Source organism: Periplaneta americana, chromosome 5, assembly GCF_040183065.1.
Source record: "Periplaneta americana isolate PAMFEO1 chromosome 5, P.americana_PAMFEO1_priV1, whole genome shotgun sequence".
In the NCBI taxonomy this organism is placed as follows: Eukaryota; Metazoa; Arthropoda; class Insecta; order Blattodea; family Blattidae; genus Periplaneta; species Periplaneta americana.
The window spans coordinates 86154054-86179133 of NC_091121.1; the positions used below are offsets into that span (position 1 = coordinate 86154054).

Below are 25080 nucleotides of genomic sequence, written 5' to 3' on the forward strand. Positions count from 1 at the left end.
AGGTTTAATAAAAAATAATTTATATTGTGATTTAATATAGCACATCTACCTTCCTTAATAAAGACAGAAAATTTATCATACCACTCCTATGAAATTAGTGTACGTATGATTGTTACTTCATCTCTTAGGTAGTAGATAAATATAATAATTCAATACCCAATTGTAGTATTAAAATACAGACAAATTGAATGTGCGGAGTATCATACATGACATTATGCTTAATTATAATGTATAATTGCGAATTTAGGAATATAAGATATAGTAAACATAACCTATAATATTTCCATATGAATGGCAGGGCATTGGAGACCACTAAAATTAGACAGAAAGGGGCAACTGGGACAGTAAACATAACCTATCATTTCAACATATCTAAATATCCGTGCGGTGCAACTGAAAATTATTGAATCGTGCATAAATGAATGTACAAGAATTTCGCAATATTTAATCGAAATAAAGGCAAGTATTACACATACGAACAACGTAATTTTCACACCAAAAATAATATTTCATCTTAACTCGCAAGTGATTTATGTCTGAAGTGTCTCCTAATCATTGTTTTAAATTTTATTAATGCAATTACACTACATTTTAGAGAAATATATGTTACTCTTTATGCATTCCAACTAATTTATATGGTTAAAACGCCGCCCTTCGTGATCAGGTTAAGCGAGTTACATGGTCTGCCTTAAGGCCTGTATTAGATCACGATGGCAGTGACAGTCTATTGTTCCTAGTACTCACAGCGCTCCAAGCGGCTAGCAACTGTCGCGAGAAATGCAAAAAATCATCCCAAGCTTCGCAACTGTATATACTAAACTGTGGTAATATGTTGCTAATCGACGATGTATGCAATAGAGGGAGAAAGAAACTGGCCACGCTACCTCATTATCTCCTGGCCTAGTTGTCTCATAAGTGGTGTTTGTTGGTATCGCTTATGAGGTTGTGACCTGTCTTCGGACAGTTGACTAAACAACAACAATAATCTTATACATGACATTGTATTTACAACACTCATGGCGAAATAAAGGTAATAATATAATAATAATAATAATAATAATAATAATAATAATAATAATAATAATAATAATAATAATCGTACCCTTTGCAAATCAGTCTTATTGTTACTTAACTCAGTTTTATACAAAAATCAAGACATCAATGTCCCTGTAGACCAGGTATGCTCAAAATTGTAAAAGCCCCGATTACACGTATGATGCTGCACTGCATAACACACACAGTGTACGGACTGGGCTCCGCAACTACATTGCAGCACCGCCCATGCCATCGCTCTCACCCTTTTACAAATACGTATAATAAACTGAAATTGAAAAAGGAAAGAGTATACATTGTAATATTCAGTTATTACATTATTTATTATATTATATTTGATATAGTTATGATACTATTATATCATAGATAATGTTATTTTCATATACCACCATACATTGTGGCCTATGCAACATGTGGATTCTTTTCTGCGAGTAATCGGAAATCTATTTCCAACGAATTTACTGCAATGTGCAAAAGATGTTCATCTGTTAATCGGGATCTATGTTTGGATTTTTGGATTTAGCAACCTTAATTCTCGAAAATAATTGTTCGCACACATATGTCGAGGCAAAGGTAGCTTGCATAGTGGCAGCAAATAAGCTCATCTTGGGATATTTCGTTTGGTTCATTTTTTAATAAATTTCTATGCTTGTTAAGTCATATTCTCTGCATTTAATTCTGAATTCTACGTGACTTCGTACATCAATTAACTCGTCCTGGAACTTCACTCACGGACTGTACTAAATTTACTATGAAAGGATTAACAAAAAGATTAATATCACTATCCATAGGCCTACATCTAAAATCACTAAATCTATGTTCTGTGAATTCACATTTGAGCTGTTCCAATACAGAGATATAATTAACTATGTTTTGTTCAGGCACCTTATATCTCTTTACAAGTTCACCATCCGTGAAGGGTTTTAGTGCCTTACTAATTCCCAACATACTACAGAAGTTGCTCCTAAACATAGACTCTGAATTGTTCGACTCTCTTCAATGTTTGGCCTTTCATGAAGTGCTTTCAATTCTTGAAGCTGTAGTGCACGTTGCACCCCTGAAAAATTATTTCATCATATCTTTTGGAATAAAATCGCCAAAATAACAATAAAGTAATAATAATAATAATAATAATAATAATAATAATAATAATAATAATAATAATAATAATAACTTTGGTATAGGAATGCATATTACAGAAAACAGCTTCCCTGTCACTTCGGCATGTTCTGGATGGCAGAGCGTATAATGTCGTTTTATGTTGCTCAGTAGTATTCCTGACAGTGCCTTACAACATAATAAACACCTTACGTTTTCACCGAACGCACAACAAAAAATAGTCTTCCTCCCAAACTGTACGGAATGACGGTACTATTCTACGTTACTAAGTAATTGAACTGCCTTCCGCAGCCATCCGTCGAGCTTCGAACGAGGAACAGCACGCTCTACATTCGAAGGTTGTGATTACAGAACGTAATCGGGAGTCAGAGAATGAGCATACCTGCTGTAGACCATTAATAAGAACAGTAGAATCACCAAATAATTTATCTCCCGATTCTTTTACACCTAACTTCTTCAAAACTAGTATATTATATTTATTTAAAATTGTTTTTAATAAATTCTCTTTTGCGTTTTATCGCAAAAATGAAGATTTTTCGCAGAAACAGCCAATATTCACGAAAATTCACACCAAAATTTACTGCCATAAATCACTCATATTTATGATAAAACCTGCACATATTTTTTGGTGCTGGTGTATCTGTACAGTAAGCCTCACCTCGCGTTTATCGCTAATTAAAAAAACTGGCCCTGGTCATAAGTATGTAATATTCAGTAGCTTGCATAATTCCGTATCCTTTTATTGTGTAGGCAACTGTGCCAAAAACTTGTAACTCAACCACTGCTGGCAATAACATTATTATTATTATTATTATTATTATTATTATTATTATTATTATTATTATTATTTATTTTTTTATTTTTTTTTATTTTGTGCAGTTCAAAACTAATTACGTTATAAGCTTCGAATTGAAAATGCACAAGTCTAGAGAACGTGGAGGAGAAATTGAAAGTGCCAACTCTACATAGCTGCTGTAAAGTCCCATTGTATGCACTATTGTGTCTCAAAAGAAGTATAATAACGAGAGTAAGTATTTATTCTGTTTAAAGTGTTACGCTGTTGTAAAAGACCACATTATGCCATATGATACTTTAACTAACAACTCACTTTATCATGGTAAATACGTAGAAGATAAATTTGTACAATAGAGACTTTCCATGTGTATACGTAGGCAGTTAAAATTCAAAATGATAGCCGTGGCTAAAACGAAATAATTACTATAGCTACAAATCCATCGAGCCGATTTCGAATCTGGGCAGAAGAGTGATTTTTTTTCCCCTTGAACTCGATTTAAAATGATGATTACGGAAGTATCATCGGTAATATATTGGAATATATTTTATTTATATATATTTTTTTTCTTTTTAGTGGATTATTTTACGACGCTGTATCAACATCTCACGTTATTCAGCGTCTGAATGAAATGAAGGTAATAATGTCGATGAAATGAGTCCGGGATCCAGCACTGATATTTACCCAGCATTTGTTCATATTGGGTTGAGGGAAAACCCCGGAAAAATCCTCCAACAGGTAACTTGCCCCGACCAGGATTCGAACCCGGGCCACCTGGATTCGCGGTCTGACGCGCTAACAGTTACTCCAAAGGTGTGGGCCTTATGATAATTTTGCTGTGACTGTAATAAGAATGAGGTGATGACATCAGAACCGTCTTCACCGTCATCATTATTATGTCTATAAATAAATCGATTAGGAATGGAAAGGAAAATGCATAATGAATGTTCCCTGAGCGGCATTTTTCTATTATTTGACAATCAGTATAATGGAGCCACATTGTGTCCAGACGAAACAAAAACAAAACGAAACACTGATATCCCAAACACTCCAGTGAGGGATATGAAAATGAAATATGAGGCTGAACGGAAGACCCAAGATAAAGAGTTATCGAGAAGTTTCCTCTCAGTTGACGTTGTACTTTTCGTCGCTATGGACATCAAGCTTGTGCTCTTAGCATTGTGGCTCTACAGCGATACTTCTCTTGCTCAAGACGGTGGCATTACAGAAGGTGCGATTAAGAATGGAAGTCTGATGATTAATAATTATTAATTTTATTATTCTTCTTCGATTGACTTGTCACACGTTGAACTTCTTGCTGTTTCTATATTCTTATACAGAATAAACCGAAAGACTACCGACATACTTAGTGATTACAGAGTACACTTAACAATAGCAGATAGAAAGCTAATACAAACAGTCTCTCTACTGAAATAGGAGGATCATGCTTCGAACAAAATTTGCACTAATCTAAGTTTGTTATATTGTAATTTAGGGTCATAAATTTACTTTGTTATTTTTATATGTAACATTCTACGTGATATTTCAATTTGTTGCAAATAATAAACTAGAATTTTAAATCCATGGCGACACAGCCCATTTAGGGCACCATGATCCTCCCAGCCATTATAGCTGGTTTCCCTAGCCGGATTTCGCTGCCTATCGTACTGTAGCTTTTCAAATTCATCACGATATTAGGTGGGCACTGGTAGAAGTTTCATGTAAAAATTCCCCTTCGAACCAGTGCGCATTCTGTAACGTGAGTCCTAGGCATATTACCTTAGACCAGCACGCCGGGGCACAAATAATTATGTTTGTGTCAGTTCTTTAAAATGAGGAGATAAAACGCAATATTAAGACCCTATTGTGTTACAAACATCTGGTTCTTGATCATTGTTTTCTATCTCCTGTACTCTGTAACCAGTAGAAGTTTGTAGGCTTTCAATTCATTCTGTATATAAATATATAGTTATAATATGAAATCTATTTCCAAATATAAAATGAAAATTGTGTTTGGGATTCTGTTAGCACGTTTGCACTATTTTCGCAGTTTCAATATGTTGCGGTAACAGAGACCTGTTATAACGGGAAAATATTCGGGTTGCGGTGTACAGTACACAGTGAAAGATGTAGTTTTAACGTTGCGCGAGAACATACATACAGTACGATTATTTAGTCCTGACAGTCGCCTGAGATATGCGCCTGGGTCAGGTGAGTCCATTTAGTTACACCAAGGAGTGTTTGGGTTATTCACTCGCTTGCCTTCGTAGCGATAGGATGTCATGCATGCGGTAGAGCGGTATGTTTCTGGTACACTATTAAGCTGTACCGGTACTGCATTCCTTTACCGACTGCTCGCCCTTATCTCTACTCTTGAGCTCTCCCCACTACTCCTATTACTTCCCCTCTTTCGCGTCGCTGAGCTGTCAGGAATAAATAATTGGTCTGTAGTTAAGGATTCAAACACATTTAGGATATGAATAATATTGTTCATATGATACTTGGACTTCTCCAGATGGATTGACACACAACCAAATAGATCACATCTTGATAGATAAACGGAGACATACTAGTATAGTAGATATTCGAACTTTCAGGGGTGCAGACTGTAATTCTGACCATTATTTGGTAATTGGAGAATTAAGAGAAAGATTATCAGTAGCCAAGCGAGTAGAGCAACAAGTTAATATTACTGAATTCAATATTTTGAAATTAAAGGATGAGGATGCTAAGCAAAATTATCAGGTCGAAATTTCAAATTGCCACTTTAGAAAGTTCCGACGAAGTTGAGAAAGAATTAGATGTTAATAGAGTGTGGAAAAATATCAGAGATAGTATCAAAATTGCAGCTGAACAGAGCATAGGTTATTATGAAACTAAGAAAAAGAAACCGTGGTTTGATGAAGATTGTTGCATGGTAGTAGAAAGAAGGAAACAGCAAAATTGAAATTCTTACAGGATCCAGTTGAGGAGAAGAGAGATAATTATTTCAATGAAAGACGGGAAGCAAGTCGTACACTTAGGAATAAAAAGAGAGGTTACTTGAAGGAAAAACTGAATGAGGTAGAAACAAATAGTAAGAATAAAAACATTCGAGATTTATATAAGGGTATAAAGGAATTTAAGAACGGATATCAGCCAAGGGTAAACGTGATCAAGGATGAGAATGGTGACTTGCCTGCAGACTCTCCATCAATCCTAAACAGATGGAAAAACTATTTTGCGCAACTACTAAATGTACATAGGCCAAATAGAAATGATATGGACGAAATTGAAATACAAACTGCTACCCCATTTATACCCGAACCCACGCTTTCAGAAGTCGAAATTGCGATAGAAAATCTGAAAAAGTACAAGTCTCCAAGTATTGATTAAATTCCAGCAGAATTAAGACAAGAGGGTGGAAGTGCATTATATAGCGAAATTTATAAACTTGTACTTGCTATTTGGGAAAAGGAAATTGTACCAGAACAATGGAAGGAGTCCATAATTGTACCTATTTTTAAGGGGGACAAAACCAACTGTGATAACTTTCGAGGAATATCACTTTTGTTGACGTCGTACAAAATTTTGTCCAATATTCTTTTGAGAAGATTAACTCCGTACGTAGATGAAATTATTGGGGATCATCAGTGCGGTTTAGGCGTAATAGATCGACTATTGATCAGATTTTTTGTATTCGACAGATAATGGAGAAAAAATGGGAGTATAAGGGTACAGTACATCAGTTATTCATAGATTTCAAAAAGGCATATGACTCGGTTAAGAGGGAAGTGTTATATGATATTCGTGTTGAGTTTGGTATTCCCAAGAAACTAGTTCGATTAATTAAAATGTGTCTTAGTGAAACATACAGCAGAGTCCGTATAGGCCAGTTTCTATCTGATGCATTTCCAAGTCGTCACTGCGGGCTAAAGCAGGGAGATGCACTATCACCTTTACTTTATAACTTCGCTTTAGAATATGCCATTAGGAAAGTTCAGGATAACAGGCAGGGTTTGGAATTGAACGGGTTACATCAGCTTCTTGTCTATGCGGATGACGTGAATATGTTAGGAGAAAATACACAAACGATTAGGGAAAACACGGAAATTTTACTTGACGCAAGTAAAGTGATCGGTTTGGAAGTAAATCCCGAAAAGACAAAGTATATGCTTATGTCTCGTGACGAGAATATTGTACGAAATGGAAATATAAAAAATTGGAGATTTATCCTTCGAAGAGATGGAAAAATTAAAATATCTTGGAGCAACAGTAACAAATATAAATGACAGTCGGGAGGAAATTAAACGCAAAATAAATATGGGAAATGCATGTTATTATTCGGTTGAGAAGGTTTTATCATCCAGTCTGCTGTCAAAAAATCTGAAAGTTAGAATTTATAAAACAGTTATATTACCGGTTGTTCTGTATGGTTGAGAAACTTGGACTCTCACTCTGAGAGAGGAACATAGGTTAAGGGTGTTTGAGAATAAGGTGCTGAGGAAAATATTTGGGGCTAAGCGGGATGAAGTTACAGGAGAATGGAGAAAGTTACACAACGCAGAACTGCATGCATTGTATTCTTCACCTGACATAATTAGGAACATTAAATCCAGATGTTTGAGAGGGGCAGGACATGTAGCACGTATGGGCGAATCCAGAAATGCATATAGAGTGTTAGTTGGGAGACCGGAGGGAAAAAGACCTTTAGGGAGGCCGAGACGTAGATGGGAGGATAACATTAAAATGGATTTGAGGGAGGTGGGATATGATGATAGAGACTGGATTAATCTTGCACAGGATAGGGACCGATGGCGGGCTTATGTGAGGGCGGCAATGAACCTTCGGGTTCCTTAAAATCCATTTGTAAGTAAGTATTGTTCATATGATACCCAGTTTTCTCTTAGATGAAGGCCTTAATTTATCCATACTCCACGTCCAGAAAATTTCTCTTTGTGTTATTCTAGTTTAGGTCCGAAAAAGCTTAATAGATGGAAAAGTATGTAAAGATAATAAAACCACATTATAAAATTGAATTAAACTGGATCTGATTAGTTTCTAATGAATATATATACTCTGTAAATTCAAAGGCTACTACACTCTCCATCGAAGAAGATAAGTTTGTGAACGTGGTAAGCTTCAAAATATACTTTCAATTTTATTTGTAAAACGCAACATTTTCTTGTACCGGCAAAACACGTTATCTATATACCTTCATAATTTCACAGGCTGAGTCAGAAATAGTATTACCGTACTTTACGAAGAATCAAGGAGCCAGGATATCAGTATTTTATGCACTGGTATTTTTCAAAATAAACTAATTTATTCTTTCTTAATTCACGCACATTTAACACTTGTAAACCTATATCTAATGATGATTAAAACTTGTTAAATGAACAAGTTTTAAACTTCACTGTGTTAACTTAAGAAACTTAAAATGGTACTTTATCTTATTGACTAGTTTCGGTGTGATTTGCCGCCAAAGCTAATCAAAAAGGAAAAGTAGGTATGGTACCATCAAGCAAACTCTCATAATTTCACAAGGTGGTGAATTAAAGCTTTTAATTTAACAAATTTTAATCATCGTCAGTGTTAAACTTAAGTTTGAAATACGTAACGTAAAATGAATTTTTCATAATTTCTTAAATATAGACAAAAGGTAATACACATTTTAACTCATCTCGAACCACAACATTTCTACATCTTGATTACACAACTTTTAACACTATATCACTTCAGAATATAAAGTATATAATTACATGCTTTCATGTTTTAATTATGTTAACTTGTTGACTAGTTTCAAATTGTGGGCCATCATCATAACTGAGTTGACTTTGCGCCTTCTGATTGCGTTTCCTGTTGGGGTGTGTAAATTAATGTGAAGTCAAAAAGTGTATGTGTTCCGAAATTGAGTTGTGTGTGGAGGATAGTATGCGTGTGTGTTTTGTGTACTTGTATATTTCGTATTGTTCTAGTGTATTTAGTAGGTGTGGTTGCCTTTTGTGATGGATTCTGCGTATGTGGAAATGTTTGTGATTTGATTATGGCTGTAATGTTTTCTTTGTAATGTGTTTGAAATGATCTGTCTGTCTGTCTTATATAGAAGTTGTTTCAAGGGTTGCATTTGAATTAGTATACACATGTGTGGTAGTATTTGTTCGTATGTTGAGATGCTTTTGTAAAGTGTTTCGTATTCTGTATCCGATGTTGTGATTTAATTTCTTGAATGAGGATGCAATCTTGTGTGTTTGTTTTTGTTTTCGTATATTAGTGTGATGTATCTTTTATGTTCTTGTGTTTGTGAAACTAGTCAACAAGCTAACATAGTTAATTAACATGTGAAAACATATATATATATATATATATATATATATATATATATATATATATATATAATTTATATTTCGAAGCAATATTTCTATTAGTCTTCGATAAATAGCCCATCCTCACATTTTATACTACCTAAGCTACAAGCTATCACGATGCCATGAGGTTTCCTTTAGATATCTGCAATCTCAATTAAAAGCATTGTTTGGCAAAGATATATATGTAAAACAGGAAACTTTATGATGTGACGAACAAGTGGCCAGAAATGTTGCCAGGAGGCTTCTTATCAGGGACAAGGATCTTTGAATGATGTAAATCTACAGCATGGGACATTCGTTTTTTTCTCTTCCAAGTGACACTAAGAATTTCATCGTACCTTCAATTCCCATCGTTCACCTGTATGAAGTAATGATTAGCACGCCTGATCATGAAACGAGCGGGCCCGGTTTCAAATTCTGATTCGGACAAGTTACTTGGTTGAGATTTTTTCCGGGGGGGGGGGGTTTTCCCTCAACCCATTAAGAGCAAATGCTGAGTAATTTTCGTCTCTGAACCCTGGACTCATTTCGCTGGCATTATCATCTTCATTTCATTCAGACGCTAGAAAACCATAGCAGTTGATAAAGCGTCGTAAAATAAACCAACTAAGAATTGAATTCCCATTGCCCTCGATCGAACTTAAATCAGATAATTTCGGATCTAGTGGTAAACGTATTAAATACTATACCACCTAAAACAACAGAACTGGTTTTATAAAATGTATGAATTACTATAGAGTAAAATAAAATTTTCTGAGCTTATTAACATGTGTAAACCTGAAAAAAAATTTACAATGATCCAACATTTAGGACAACAATTTGGATATTAATACGTAATATTATCTAAAATATATATCAAATAGGCATACTACAGAGCGATCAGATGAGGTGTGGACAGGAGCGCGGGGTTTTCACTATGCGCTGCTAACGCACTCGTGGCGGGGAACGGTGGGCTGGCAGAGGCGATGATGCAAGCATGCACGTATTCGTTCAGGCTCGTGTGAAGGTTAACGAATCAGTGTCCAAGTGATTGGCGAGTGATACGATACATATTATACTGTGTTTTCTTGTGCATTTAAAGTGAAAGTGTGAATAAGTGTAAACTCTAAACTGTATAATGGTTAATCAAATGTTTACTACTGAACAACGTGTAAGGGAACTTATATATTTATGATTCACATTTGTTAACCCAGTCTGCCAGCCAAATATGAAGGCGGTTTGAAACACGATTCCCGGATGTAAAAATCCCATCACGTACAATAATTCATAATCTTTATAATAAATTTCAGGCAACGGGAAGTGTTCAGTCTAAGAAACGAAACAGACGGTGTAGGGTTCTCACAGAAGAAACATTAGATGGCATTGGTCATCGATGGGAATAGTCTTCTAGAAAATCACTTAAGCGCCTTTCACATGTACGAATTTCTTATGGCTCTGTCTGTGCAAAAAGCTACTAAATTGTTAAAGTTGCAGCCGTATAAAATAACTAAGATACATGCTCTTGAACCGGGTAATTCTGAACTTAGGCGAGCATTTGTGAGTGGATGCTGAATAATATTCATAACGGATTAATAGACTCAAATTTAATATTTTTCTCAGACGAGGCATGGTTCCATCTCCATGGTTACGTGTGTTCACAAAACAGTCGTTACTGAAGTGCTGGGAAACCTGATATCGTTCATGAAGTACCCCTCCATGACGAAAAAAATTATGTATGGTGCGCCATGAGTGAAGAAAGAATTATAGGTCCCCATTATCTTTCGAAATGCAGTTGATTCCCTCACATACGTGCATACCATCGGACCCCCTTCTTTAGAGAATTAACTGGCAGGGAGCGTGATTTCGCATTCTACCAACAGGCTCAGCCACAGCTCATACAGCCGATATTTCGATGCAAGAAATTTAACGTATGTTCGAGTAGGACAGAATTATTAGTAGGAATTTTTGGCCTCCTCGATCCTCCAACCTAACCCTCTGCGATTTTTATCTATTGGGTATATTAGAAATGCTCTATCCAAGACAAACCCATGCACCCTGTAAGAACTGAAAGGTAATATCCGTCACGAAAACATTAGTTACGTAACACAGAACGAAGGTCCTGAGAGCAACAAAAATGGAGTACGAAGTTGGTAAAGAATCTCATATATTGAGTAGATAATACAGTATATGACTAATCTATAAATACGAAAACCGGTTCTTTTGACCTTCACGTCTCCTCGTGATTACTGGGCATTACTGCCAGCAGCTAACGAAGGCTGATGTAATACTACCCCGCATCTAAACTGAAGCTTTTGACTATGACAGTAAATTCTGACAGAAAGCCTGGGTAGGGGGCTCATAGTAATGGTGAGTGCAACTCAACTGAAGAAACCATTAGCATATCTTCCTACAGATGACAAGTAAAGCTGAAGGTTTCGTCATATATCTGTGATACCCAAATGAACACTGTACCTGAATAAAAATGGCTAGCCTGAAGATCGTTCGAACTTGATGCAAAATCAGGCATGTTAGATTCTCGGGGCATATATTGGGACTTACCACTCATCTCGAATCTGGCGACCCTGATACAGGAGTCTTATTATTTCCTAGCGGGTAGGAATGGTTAAACAGAAGTGAGCTGTCGGACAAGTCCATGAAACATTATACAGTGCAGAAACAACCAGTGTTGGGAAGTTACGCGTCAAAATTTAATTTCTACATGACATGTACTCATAAAATATGCGTAAAATGCGTAATTTTATGTCATAAATGTAAAAAAAATGCAATACATTCAAAATTTTCTTTAAACAGAGTGTTAAATTGTTACTCGAGTTTCCTTGCTATCAGCATGCATTATTTGCGATAATTCATTCGAGCTCTTCAATTTTTCTATCCTTTGAAACGATACGACGACACTGCATTAGTGTTTCGTAGCTTCTCAGTCCGTCGACATTATTCCCAGAGCTTGCTAGTCATCAAAGGCTGCCGACGGTTTTAATCGTGTGTTTTTTTGTCATTGTGTTTTCCACGATTTCTACTGGCGTCTATTGTCTTTATATTTTTGCCAAACTTCGTATATCATTCCGGTAATGGATGGTGTCTTTGTTCATAATGACATCTTCGTTTATTTTTGTTTATCCGCTGACCAAAGAAGTCCCGGCCTCAGAAGCCAATATTAAAAGTTAAAACATAAAATTCGTTGTCTTTTTGAGAACTCTCTCTGTGGACACTTTCCCAGAGGCGGCACCTTTGACTTTTACTACAAATTTCTAGATTATTTGTGATCATATTTTAATCTGATATTCTACACATTTTTAAAGGATGGAAGACAATCAACTTCAGTTTACAGCATAGTTCCGAAGCATTCAGTAAGAGTTTATAATCAGTGATTTTTAAGTTAGTATTATCCTGCATTAAAATAAAAGTTTAAGATAACATATAGGCCTACACAGAAAAACATTTACCTAGCAAGTATGACGAACTTGGGTTTTATTCCTAAATAACTTTAAAATAAAAGCTAAAAAATATGTACTGTACATTTTGTGGCTTTATAATTAAAAAACATTACACACATTCAAGCATATAAAAGACTTGTAACTTATTAATTTACGTGAAATAATATGTATAATGTAATTTACGTGGCCAACCTTCATAAAAACCGACCTCCTACGACCCTGTCCTTCAAGAAAGAGGAATAGCTTCTGAAGATGCTTGGAAATTCTGTACTAGGGAAAAAGTAATGGGAAAAAGACAAAGTTGTTTCAGTAGTGAGAAACAGAATAGTCAATATATCAATAATCGCGAGGAGACTTACAGTTCTGACACATTTTCCCTTCAATGGTGGGTAAGCTTACTTGACTATCATTTACCTAACTGTTCCGTTCTAGGAGAGACGAGCCGTAATTTTAGGCTCTTTGCCGCAGCAGTATTGGTGCACCGTGGAGGTATACTGTTTTCGCTGTGAGAAAAATCCTAATGTAAACATAAGCACGTGGCTGTCATACCCGTGATTGGCTCCCAGTCGAAACAGTCACACGACACAGGAAAATATACTTCGTATTTGGAAACCATAATCTTGTATTATTTGAAAGTAAAAAATTGAATTCTAGTTGTTAAATACGATGAAAAATATAGCTTCAGTCATATATAAAACGATATGTAAAAGAAAAGCTACTTTTATATTTTTTATGCACTATGAACGCGGATGAATACCAACAGTAATACCGAGGTAGTCTGTTCTTGTAACAAGCTGGCGTCACTTGAGCTCCTAGTTGTTCACGTAAGCACATGGTACTGTAGTATGGCTTCTGCATCCTTAATTGTCCAATGTGAAGACATAAGACTTAAAAATAATTTAATTGCAGTAATTATAAAGTAAATGTTTCCTAAGCAAACGAATGCATTGTAGTGAGGTTAGACCTACTTGACGAGTAACGGGAAATGTTTAACATGAAACAGAATGTACAACAGTAGGCGGGAACACGTACTGAGAATCTATGACGCCAAACAGCGGCCAATGAAGCCTCACTTCAGTCACGTGCTATTGTTTACATTAGGATTTTTCTTACAGCGAAAAGATTATAGTATACAGCGCTCCAGTATGAAAATTGATTAACGGAGTAATGGTAGTACGCCAATAGGGGAAAACGAGAGTACTCAGTGGAAACCTACCACCGAAAACTATTTTTATCCACATAAATTTCATTTGAATTCACCGGGATAGCCAGTTCCAGTGATTGGACTAACCGTGCGCCCCAGTTCTGTGGTTCATCGGAATAATTCGAGTAGTTAACCGAAATGTTCTTTATGGTAATACTTGTAACTATTCTCATGCTTCCCAGTCTACACTTCGCTAATTATCCCCAATTAATAGTATTATCTGTCGCTATGAATGAACGAAACGCAGAATTGGCAACCCAACTGTTAATAGACCCTAACTCTATGTCAAGCAACAGCATGTATATTTTAACTAATGACGTGATGCACTTACAAACGACTTCTGTATCCATTTCCAGGATAAATATTTGGATAACATAGGCTACATAAGTAAAAGAGTTTTGCAACTGATTTTGTAATAAACTTAGTCTAATTTCCTTCCATTTCAGTGAACCCTCACGACTGCAAGATAATGTTCACGTACGGCTATGGATACAACAAGTACTTCCATATATCCGAATCAGGAGGTCATTCTGGTGACAACATCACGATTCGCTTCCTGGTGCGGGCCCGCAGCGACGCGCACCTCCTCTTGTCATCCGCCCCGTCGCCTGTGGAAGGGCAGGCGGTGTACGAGGTGGTGCTGGGTGCGGGCAGGAATACCTTCTCCGACATCAGGCGTCTGCGTCGCAGTTCCACCAAGGCCACGGCTCGTACAGTAGATATTCTGTCGCCTGTGGAGTTGAGGGGCTTTTGGGTGCATGTCAGCTACAAGGGCGACATACAGGTGGGCAAGGAAGGAGACGACGTGCCATTTTTGTTCTGGACAGACCCGACCCCGCTTCCCGTACTCTACTTCAGTTTCTGCACGTGGACAGGAGTGGTGGGAAAATGGTTGTACGATTGTCCAATCGCCAACGATACAGGTAGGTCTAATTGCAGTATAGTGAACACTGTCGGTGAGTTTTTAGTTTCAGTCAGTAGTTACTTATGAATGTTACAGAGATAAAACAATTTCCATGGAGTAATAAGCACAGTCTTGTATATACAGTCACGAAGCTTGAGTTCTGAGGGTGCTAGGAACAATAGACTGTGCCGGTACTATTTCGCATTGTCTATAATGAGGAGATAGTAGCGATCCTAGTGCTTAGCAACTATCTGTGTATTCATATTTACTACGTATTGAGCTTCGTGACTATATATACTAGACTGTGGTAATAGTCAGTACTGTATGAGAGTGAACATTTTCGTACTCTCATTTCAGTAGAATCTCTGACATTCTCGCCACATATAGCGGATATGCGTTAATAACCTATCGACTAATAGGCCTACTATCTTGTGTAATTCTAGAAAATGGAGTGAATTCCAAGGTTAGCCATAGGTGAACTAATCCCAAGCACTTCAGCTCAAAAGGCTAATTATTGTATATGTCTGTCACAATACACGGTCGAAATTAATTAAACAATCTTGGAAACAATCCTTCCAAAAGCATCCTTGAATCCGTTATGTAATTGTCTGCTCTTGATTTGTGTATTTATTTTGCAACATAAGAACAGGATTCACAATTAAACAGCATGACAGGTATAATTTAGGTTTCTAGTAAAGGAAAGTTCATCCTATACACTTACATAGGCCTACAAGTATGCAATTCTCGCTCAACAAGTGCATCCCAATCTTTAAAGCAGTCCTTTCCAGGTTCAGAACCTGCTTAATGATATTGTTAGAGGAATTTTCAATTAGGTATTCTCTTACAACGATATGGATCCACCTACTGTAGATAGAATATACAGCAACGAGAATGTTACGTATCCAGCATCTTCTTTGCTGAGAAATGGCTAGAGGTTTCCGTTGACTATTTTTTCAAGCAAATTATTTATTTTGAAAATTAAATTAAATTATAGCCTGAACATGATATGCACAGTAGTTTCATTGTTTTCTACAATAGGGTTGCGAATATTTTAGACGTAAACACACAGTAGGGCCTACCGTAGCGTGAGAGGGAAATTGTGCGCTGCGCTATCTATACTAAGAGAAGCTGGTACCTAACGTGTATTAAAAGTAACCATACGTAAGGCTCTAGTAATAAGCACTTATTGTATTATGGAATCGCAGTCCCAAACAAAATAACATTTTTTACACTTTGGTAATGGTAAATTACTTTACTTACTATTCGTTTATAAAAATGTATTGCTTGATTGATGTTATCTACAGTCGTATTTCTTATATTCTTAGAGAAAATAGAACTTGTGGAACCGAAACCTGCTACAATGACTGAAAAGCTACGTAAAGACTTACTTTCCAATTACAATCCGTACGCACTGCCTGTCTTGCATGAGGATCACCGCGTTGCAGTTTTCATGCATCTGACTTTTCATCATGTGAGACTGGTGAGTTAGTGTTTTCGCAACTCTTTTTGTTTTAAATAAAAGCATACACGGCTATAAGGAACTCAAGTCACACATTTAGTAGTCTGTTGGATATATTGTTATTTATTTAATAATTCATTACGAAGTAACAGAAGCAATATAGAAAAATGCGATGAGTAAATAAAAGGATGAATGTATTAATAGGAAGACAGATAAGGTTGATTAATCACATAGTTGTATATTTATTTGTTTTGTACGATGTTTAGACAAGTGTAGGCTATGTATTTATTTGTGAAAATGTATGTGAAGAATTGAATAGTTTAATATGATTCTTTTGTTGCAGGACGTAAAGCGCTCAGTGTTTTCTGTTGATGGAATAATGCCAATGGTAAAGGCCTACAATTTGATCATTAATAAAAAATAACTGTGAATAATCTGAGTCATATCTGACCAGTTACTTAAGTTCATCCAAATTTAGAACAAAATTCGATTTGATTGTAATGTAATTGGACTTCGGAATGATGTAAGAACATTTAGCCGTTTTCTATTATAGAATTAAGATTGTGGACAGTAATTAGTTAATTGTATGTTTTAATGTAGTAGATTTACTACTGTACATTAAAGAAATAATAATTAATCATTATTGGATATTTCTAACTTAAAGTGTTTTAATTCAAGCTAATTCACTCTTTAGCTAATCCGCTTTGTTGGTAATTATTTTCGTTAAAATGAAAAAATTAATTTTACTGATTAACCAATTAGGCAGGCTACTATGAAATTGATTCGCATCCCTAGTTTAAATATGATATATCTCTCTTGAAACATGTCATATACGGTATAGATTGTGAATTATACCCATTCACAATTAAGACCTCTAATATTTGTAAGAATGTGTTTTAAGTCAGTTACATATTTTTCCTAGATGTAAATTACAATACACAATCTATTTTATTTTATTTAATATTCTACATGGATCTGACTATTACACTGTCTGCATATCTGATTGTTATCTTTGAAATATTTCAAATATTCTCAGCCTTAATTTGTTTTGGTTCTTCTGTAGTACGCGACACAAAGTTTTTTGACGAGAAAAGTGGAAATTCAGAGGGAAGATAGTTTGGAATGTGAAGAATTCATATAGGACATCAGTTGATTTGAAAATATATTAGAAAATAGCTAAAAATTGGAAACAATGGGCCGGTGTAGGTAACCTAAAAGTGGTTATTTAACACGCGAACTTCACCATTGTGGAGTAACGGTTAGCATGCTTGACCGTGAAACCAGCGGGCACGGCTTAAAATTGTGCTTGGAACAAGTTACCTGGTTGAGGTTTTTCCGGAGTTTTCCCTCACCCATTAAGAGCACTTGCTGGGTAACTTTCGGCACTGGACCCTGGACTCATTTCGCTGACATTATCACCTTCATCTCACTCAGACGCTAGATAACCATAGCAGTTGATAAGTATCATAAAATAACCACTTAAGACGTGAAATAAGGAGATAGAAAACTTCAGAATAAACGCGAATACCGAAACAAATTTACCACGTAACAGTTATAAGTGAAGCTGTAGCGAAACTAACCTAACCTAACCCAAACTAACACGAATACCGGGAAAAAAAATTATGACGTAACAATTATAAGCGAAGCTGACCTAACCTAACCAGATAAAAGTTGAAGGTTTTAGTGTTGCGTGCTACAGAAAAGCCTTTGTTTTCAATTCTGCATGAAACGAAGCCAATTACTTTCGAAATCGTAAAATGTTGCAGCATTGGATGGATGAGAAAATGCATTGGAAACCAGAAGACTACGGAGGTTTGAAGTCAGTACATGTAAATGAACATGAAGTATGGGTCCCAGAAATTGTTCTTTATAAGTAAGTATTCACATCATAAAATATGTTAGTATATGAATATATATTTCTTTATTTACAGAGGAGAATATATAATATTTTACTGTATGTTGGACGTATTCTAATCAGATGGACAGATCATTTCTCTTGATGTACAAACAGGTCAAAATGCCTAAATCCATAAGAACGAAGAATAAGACTGATATTTTGCACTTGAAAATCAGATTTATTAAGAAGAGACATTTCTCTTTTATGGTATTAATTATTACTGGTTAAAACCGTAACATTTGAGTATTTAATGCGTAAGTAAATTTGACAACTCCACTATTTTCTTTATCCTGGAACTTGATATTTCCAACGTTTCGGAACTATATTCAGGTTCCATCATTAGGGTAAGACTAGAGTAGACGACCTGTCTGGTCTTACCCTGATGATGGAATCTGTATGTAGTTTCAGAACGTTGAAAATTTCAAGTTCCCGGACACGGTGAATTACCAGAAAGGCTAATCCTAATCAGTCACCGTGAAAGCATAAAAATTCATATATCTACTATTTGCTGTTTCTGCAATTTCCCTGTCGGCGATAGAGACGGAAAATGTCACATTGCAACGACAGGAAATGATATAAATTAATTGGCATATCATAGTTTTCTGCCCACGCAGGGCAGGTTTTTCACTGCAAATCCAACATCTTCCAGTCTTCCCTATTTTCCTCCTTCCTCTTAGTCTCCGCATTCGATGCATAATATCTTCATGTATGTTTATTTTATTATAATTATGCCAGTTGTAATCACATATTTATAATGACATTGTTAGTAAATTTGGCATATTTGCTTATATACTGTAGTTTACAATTTCTTCATTCTTACATCTAGACTCTACTCATAACATTATTTTCGACTAATTAGTTACTTATAGAGAGATATTTAGGAGGAATATAAATTGTCTATGCAATTTCCAGTGCTGTTGGTCATGGAGCAAATATACTGGGGCATGCAGGAATGACAATAACGTCTGATGGGACTGTTATGTGGTCGCCATCTGTGCACCTTGAGGCTTGGTGTAACCTCAATCTCGATCGATGGCCCAAGGATGAACATACTTGTGAACTGCAATTAGGGTTTTGGTCGCAACAGCAATTCTTAGAACTCATTCCAGGAAATGACACAGTGGTAAGTGTGGGCTACAGATTGGCGTTTGTTTAATTACAAATTAAGTCCACGTAAGAAATGTTTACATCATTGTCTTCTACCATTACCGTACTATGCTCTCATTTGAACGGTTAATATTATTTTCTGATCGTTTCTGATGACAGATGGAAGATGAACAGCGAACAGGATCTGAGTGGGAAGTGATCAAAATGGAGTCAGAGACCATAATCACTCAGAATCCATGGAGTCAAGACGTCGACATCATTGATTTAACCTCATCTACATCAGGTACCCTCACCATTCGCATCACAGTAAGACGTCAAAATCATCCACACACGACAATGCTGGTGACACCATTGTTAGGTAGGTATTAACGCTGTTTTACATATCTTAGCGGAATGTAATAGCAGACTTGATACTTCGCAAATTCCACTTCGAATTAATGGCATCAATAACTATAGCAGAAAATTATTATTATTATTATTATTATTATTATTATTATTATTATTATTATTATTATTATTATTATTATTGATTTCTATCGATGATATCTATATTATCTTAAACTGTACAATTAATTCACTTTTCAGTTGTGTATACTGACTCAACCTTCCATTCTTTTCAGTGGTGAGTGCGTTGATATTCCTTTCGTTCTGGATGTCACCACTGGGAGCTGACAGACTTTCTGTGTTGTGTGCATGTTTGGTGCTGCTCTCACTTTTCACAATAACTATTGGAAATATTTTACCAGCTCCTGCTGAGCATGTTCCTTGCCTAGGTAAGTTATAAGATAGAAACAAGTCTACAAAATGAACTGAACTATAATCCCGCACAAAATATCAAACTATACAAAGCGATCCATGTATGTATGTGTCCTTTGAAATTTATGTGTAATGAACATAAAAATAACATTATTGAAGTTCAGAAATATACTTTTGGGTATTCCACTGCGTCCTTGAATTTAACATTTCCAAATGGTTCTGAGGAAGGTGGGATATGATGGTAGAGACTGGATTAATCTTGTTCAGAATAGGGACCAATGGCGGGCTTATGTGAAGGCGGCAATGAAGCTCCTGGTTCTCTAAAAGCCATAAAGCCTTGGTTTTTCTGAACCGACGCGTGCGAGGTGCGAGGCCCGCCTCGCACAAATCCGGACTACACGAGATATAGTGAGTGGTTTCTATAACTGTGAGATGCCAGGTCTGCGCACCTCGCAACTATAGAAACCACTATCTCTCGTGTAGTCCGGATTTGTGCGACGCGAGCCTCGCATTTCGCATGCGTCGGTTCAGAAAAAACCAAGGCTTTAGTAAGTAAGTAAACGTTTCGTAACTACATGCAGGCTTCATCATTCACGGTGTACAGGGCTCCAAATATCTTTCAATAGTAATACAGTTACCTCTGATTGAGGTTCTGGCTGATATGTACATCTATTGCATCATAAAGACGCGCGTCCAATTATTTAGTTAACGCTGCGTCCTTGTGTCCACACGTAGCGTCATAATGACGCATTGTTCTACGTCGATTTTGCTGTTCATACTACAGTCGATAGAAACATGTGTGTACTGAACAACAGTCAACAATGAAGTGCCAGAACGCAGCAGCCAACGGTGACGCCGCGTTCTGGCAGAACCCGCAACTAGATAATTAACGCTGCGTCACTGCCTTCTGTCTCTACCTGACGTTGCGTCCCGGGAACCACGTGTGTATTGGTCACTTAGAACAATGTACTTTTAAACCGCGCATCAATGGAACGCTGCGTCACAGCGTCCTTTTAACGCTAGTCTGCAACGGGCCTGACGATGTCTCAGAGAAAGAACAATTACTGTTTATATGCATCTGAAGTATGATTAGTGTAATATGCAGCTAGTCGGTGATATATGCAATGGAGGGGGAAAGGAACTAGCCACCCTACCCCATTACCTCCTGGCCTAGTTGCCTTATAAGTGATGTCTTGCTGGTAACACTAGTGAGATTCATACCTGTCTTCGGACAGTTGACTAAACAGCAAACAGTAATACAGTGACAGCTAAGGAAAAATATAAATCTTTAGGCAAGGCTGAATTGCGTATGTACCTAATGGAAAATCGTTCAGATTCACAACAGTTCTTTTGACGAATTTATTCGTAGTCTGAGGATTTTGATTATTGTAAAATTTGTGGAATTTGAGGTCAATAGAGAGAAGTTACTATTCCGCTAACCAATAGAAGATTTTAGTCGCTAATGGGAACTATGTTAACTGAGTAGTCACGTTAGTCACCCAGAACATACACGTTACTTCTGTCTCGTCATCATGGGCATCCATTCTGTTTTTCCAAAGACATACAGTAGACTGCCGATAATTCGCAGTAATTAATGCACGAACTACTGTGAAATATCGAAAATAGCGAATTATCCGCAAATGTTTGTATTATTATTTAAAGTCCAGTAAAAGTTACTCTCACAGATTTCATTGCTAAAATACACTTTTAAAAATTCAAAATGTGAAGCAATGCAAAACATTTTGAAACTGACGAAATTTACAACATTACAGGCTGTAGTTAGTACATTGAACAATCTGCAATGAAATTATGCTACATTTTAGCATTATGCTATGAATGTTACGCTATGAAACGTGAATTCTGCTATGCATAGCATATTTTGCTACAATTGGCAACGCTGGTCGAAAGATGTTGGAAAGGGGAGGGAGAGGATAGAAGTTTGTGAGGAGGGGGAAAACGTAAATCGAGTAAAAACGGTAAATAATGTCACTTCGCCCGAGTGGTGTATTTCTAATCAAAAAAGTGTCCTAACTTTGGGATTTCGGTAGTACCGGTAGTAGTTGTGTTCGTCGTCGTCGCCTTCGTTTTCGTCTTCTTCCTCTTCTTCTTCTTCATCATCATATCATCATCATTATTTCCGTAGAAATACTTATGGAATTTGAGACGAAAATACATGGGTTCGAATTTAGATATAGAGGTTGTAAAGTTTGCAGAGTAGACCTCTTATGAAATTATTTAAATATGAATAAAATATTACTTTTTATAAATGCAAAATTTAACGGTAATATGAAAATTATAAAAGTGCCCAGGCGCCGCCGAGCCTTGAAAAAGTACCCTGGCCACCTCTAGGATCCGCCAGGCCAGAAATACGCCCCTGCTTCGCCCCTCCCCCGTCAAAAGGATCGCGAATTATCCGCAAAGTGAATTAACCGCACGAGAATTACTGGAAGTCGACTGTATATGCTAACACTAGGCCTATTATTCAGATCTTCTGTTCACTCGTTACCAATATCGCCATCGTCTTTCAGTTTTCCTCTTCTATTTTTGCTGTTTTCATCATTCTCCTCCTTTTTTCATAATCATCATTACCATACACCATCAATATCACTATCACTGTAACAACTACCACCACCACCACCACCACCACCATCATCATATCATCATCATTACAATCACCCTCATTAGTATGTTTTACTGCTATTTTATTACTATTAATATATTCTTCACAATTATCACCATAACCTTCTTATAACTTCAACAACTGGATCCTTTTGATCTGTCTTCGATTGCAGTAAGGTTTATGAAGATATTATATCGGGATATATGGGATAAATTTGTGGAAGTTATTCGAGAAAGTAAATGGATAGGGACGATGTACATAGTCTGCAGAACACATCATCATCATCATCATCATCATCATCATCATCATCATCATCATCACCATCACCATCATCATCATCATCACCACCACCGCCGGCGCCGCCGCCACCACCACCACCACCACCACCACCACCACCACCACCCTCATTATTATGTTATATTGTTATTTCATTACTATTATTATATTCTTCACAATTATCATGATAACCTTTTTATAACTTCAACAACTGGGTCCTTTTAAGCTGTCTTCGATTCCAATGAAGTTTATAATGATATTATATCAAGATATGAGATAAATTTGTGAAAGAAATTCAAGTAAAGTAAATGGATAGGGAAGAACATTCTTATACATACTCTGCACAACGAACACTCATAATTCGGACATATTTAAATAGGTAAATAATTCACTTTATGTGTAATAATATCTGTTGCAGTTCAGATGTATAGCTGGAGCATGGTAGCTGGAGTCTTGGCAGTTTTGTTATCAACGCTGGTTATCTGCATAACACGCTATTCACAAGCAGTTCCTCCCCCTGCCATTCTGTGTGCATTCATCTCACTTCGCTTTACACGGTTGTTGTTATTGCTGCCTCAAGTCAACACAGAGGTAATGCCAAACATTAACATTTCTATTGCCATTGTAATATTACTTAGTTTTACATTGTGTAGGGTACATTGAATTCTGTTGCAAATTTCAGGACATAATAATAACAGTTTTATTTTCTCTGACATAGTTAAGGCCATCAAGCTTTCTCTCCCACTCAGCCAGGATCAAAGCACATACAGGAAAATACATACCGGTATACAAGTATTAACTTAAAAAATAAATAATAATAATAATAATAATAATAATAATAATAATAATAATAATAATAATAATAATAAAATGAAATAAAAATAAAATACAATAAAAAGATTGAATACGTGAATACAATCACAAACAGGAAAATACATTCCTGTATACAAGTATTAGCTTAAAAAAAGAATTACTACATATGAATATAATCACACAACTAAAGGAATAGTTATTAGTATAATCAGTCCTACCTAGATATTGACATCAGCAAGTTCATGTAAAATGTACAGTATACGATAGTTTTAATTCTAAAAACTTTTTAACATTGTGTTATGAGAAAGCTGTTAAGTTTTAACGTGGTGAAATCAGAAAAATGACATATTTTCCACAAATTGTATTACAGTATAAGTAAGTTGACGTAAAAGAAATGTAGACATACAGCACTATGATTTTAATACAATTGAACTGTAATTGTTTTACTTCCTCAAACTAAAGATGTAATGTGTTTGTGTGCGTACGTGTGTGCGCGTGCATAAGTTATAACTTTTTAATTATCGGTATTACAATTTTTATTCTAGTCTGTAACGTGTATATTGTTCCATGTTACTCGTTACAGGCAGGCAAAACGTACAACCATCTACAGGAAAATTGTGGCGAAAACGACACTTGTTCGATTATTACTACAGGAAATATGACAAGTTCGACAACGAAGCACCAGGAAATTCAGCAGTATTGGATAATACTTGGTAAAGCTATTGATCGCATTTCTTGTTTCATTTATTTCATTTTCCTAATAGTACTTCTCTTTAAATACAACTAAACAGACTCATCTTGAAGATGATAATACAGATGTAAAATCAGAATTTGAGATACATGAAACTTTCATAAATCAACACGATATTGCTTTTGTTTGCACTTCTAGGTGTGCACTACATAAAAATTATTAATCGTATGACATTTTATGCTGTCCCAATGTGTAGTTATGTCGCAGAGTAGTCGAAACGGGGGAAATCACGTGACAATTACTTACAACAGGACCATTTCTTTAAATTATTTTAAACATTTGTATAATATTACGTAGAATTCTAATTTCGTACAGCAAATATTTTCAGGAAAAAGCCTAACACCCCAGCTACCAACCTTTACGGAAGGGCCAGCAGAAACGGATGGGGGAAACCGAGATGCGACATAGCAACTCGGTAGGACAGTAGTATTCTCGAGTTCTGTATGTGTTTCTGTATATTATGTAAATGTCAATACATGTTATGAGGGATAACACTTTAATATGTAAATCAGGTTTCTATACAGAAAATAAATATCTAAAAACACGA

At 36.1% G+C, this 25080-nt stretch overlaps 1 protein-coding gene across 1 annotated transcript; it reads left to right on the forward strand.

Moving 5' to 3' along the window:
• Positions 1 to 4096: 4096 nt before the first annotated feature.
• Positions 4097 to 25080, forward strand: LOC138699942 (acetylcholine receptor subunit beta-like 2). Its single transcript, XM_069826151.1, has 10 exons — positions 4097 to 4196; positions 14397 to 14873; positions 16180 to 16334; positions 16657 to 16701; positions 18080 to 18186; positions 19123 to 19333; positions 19477 to 19675; positions 19938 to 20090; positions 23388 to 23560; positions 24366 to 25080. Exons 1-10 carry the CDS (start codon positions 4118 to 4120, stop codon positions 24567 to 24569), a joined length of 1803 nt encoding a protein of 600 aa, XP_069682252.1. The 5' UTR covers positions 4097 to 4117; the 3' UTR covers positions 24570 to 25080.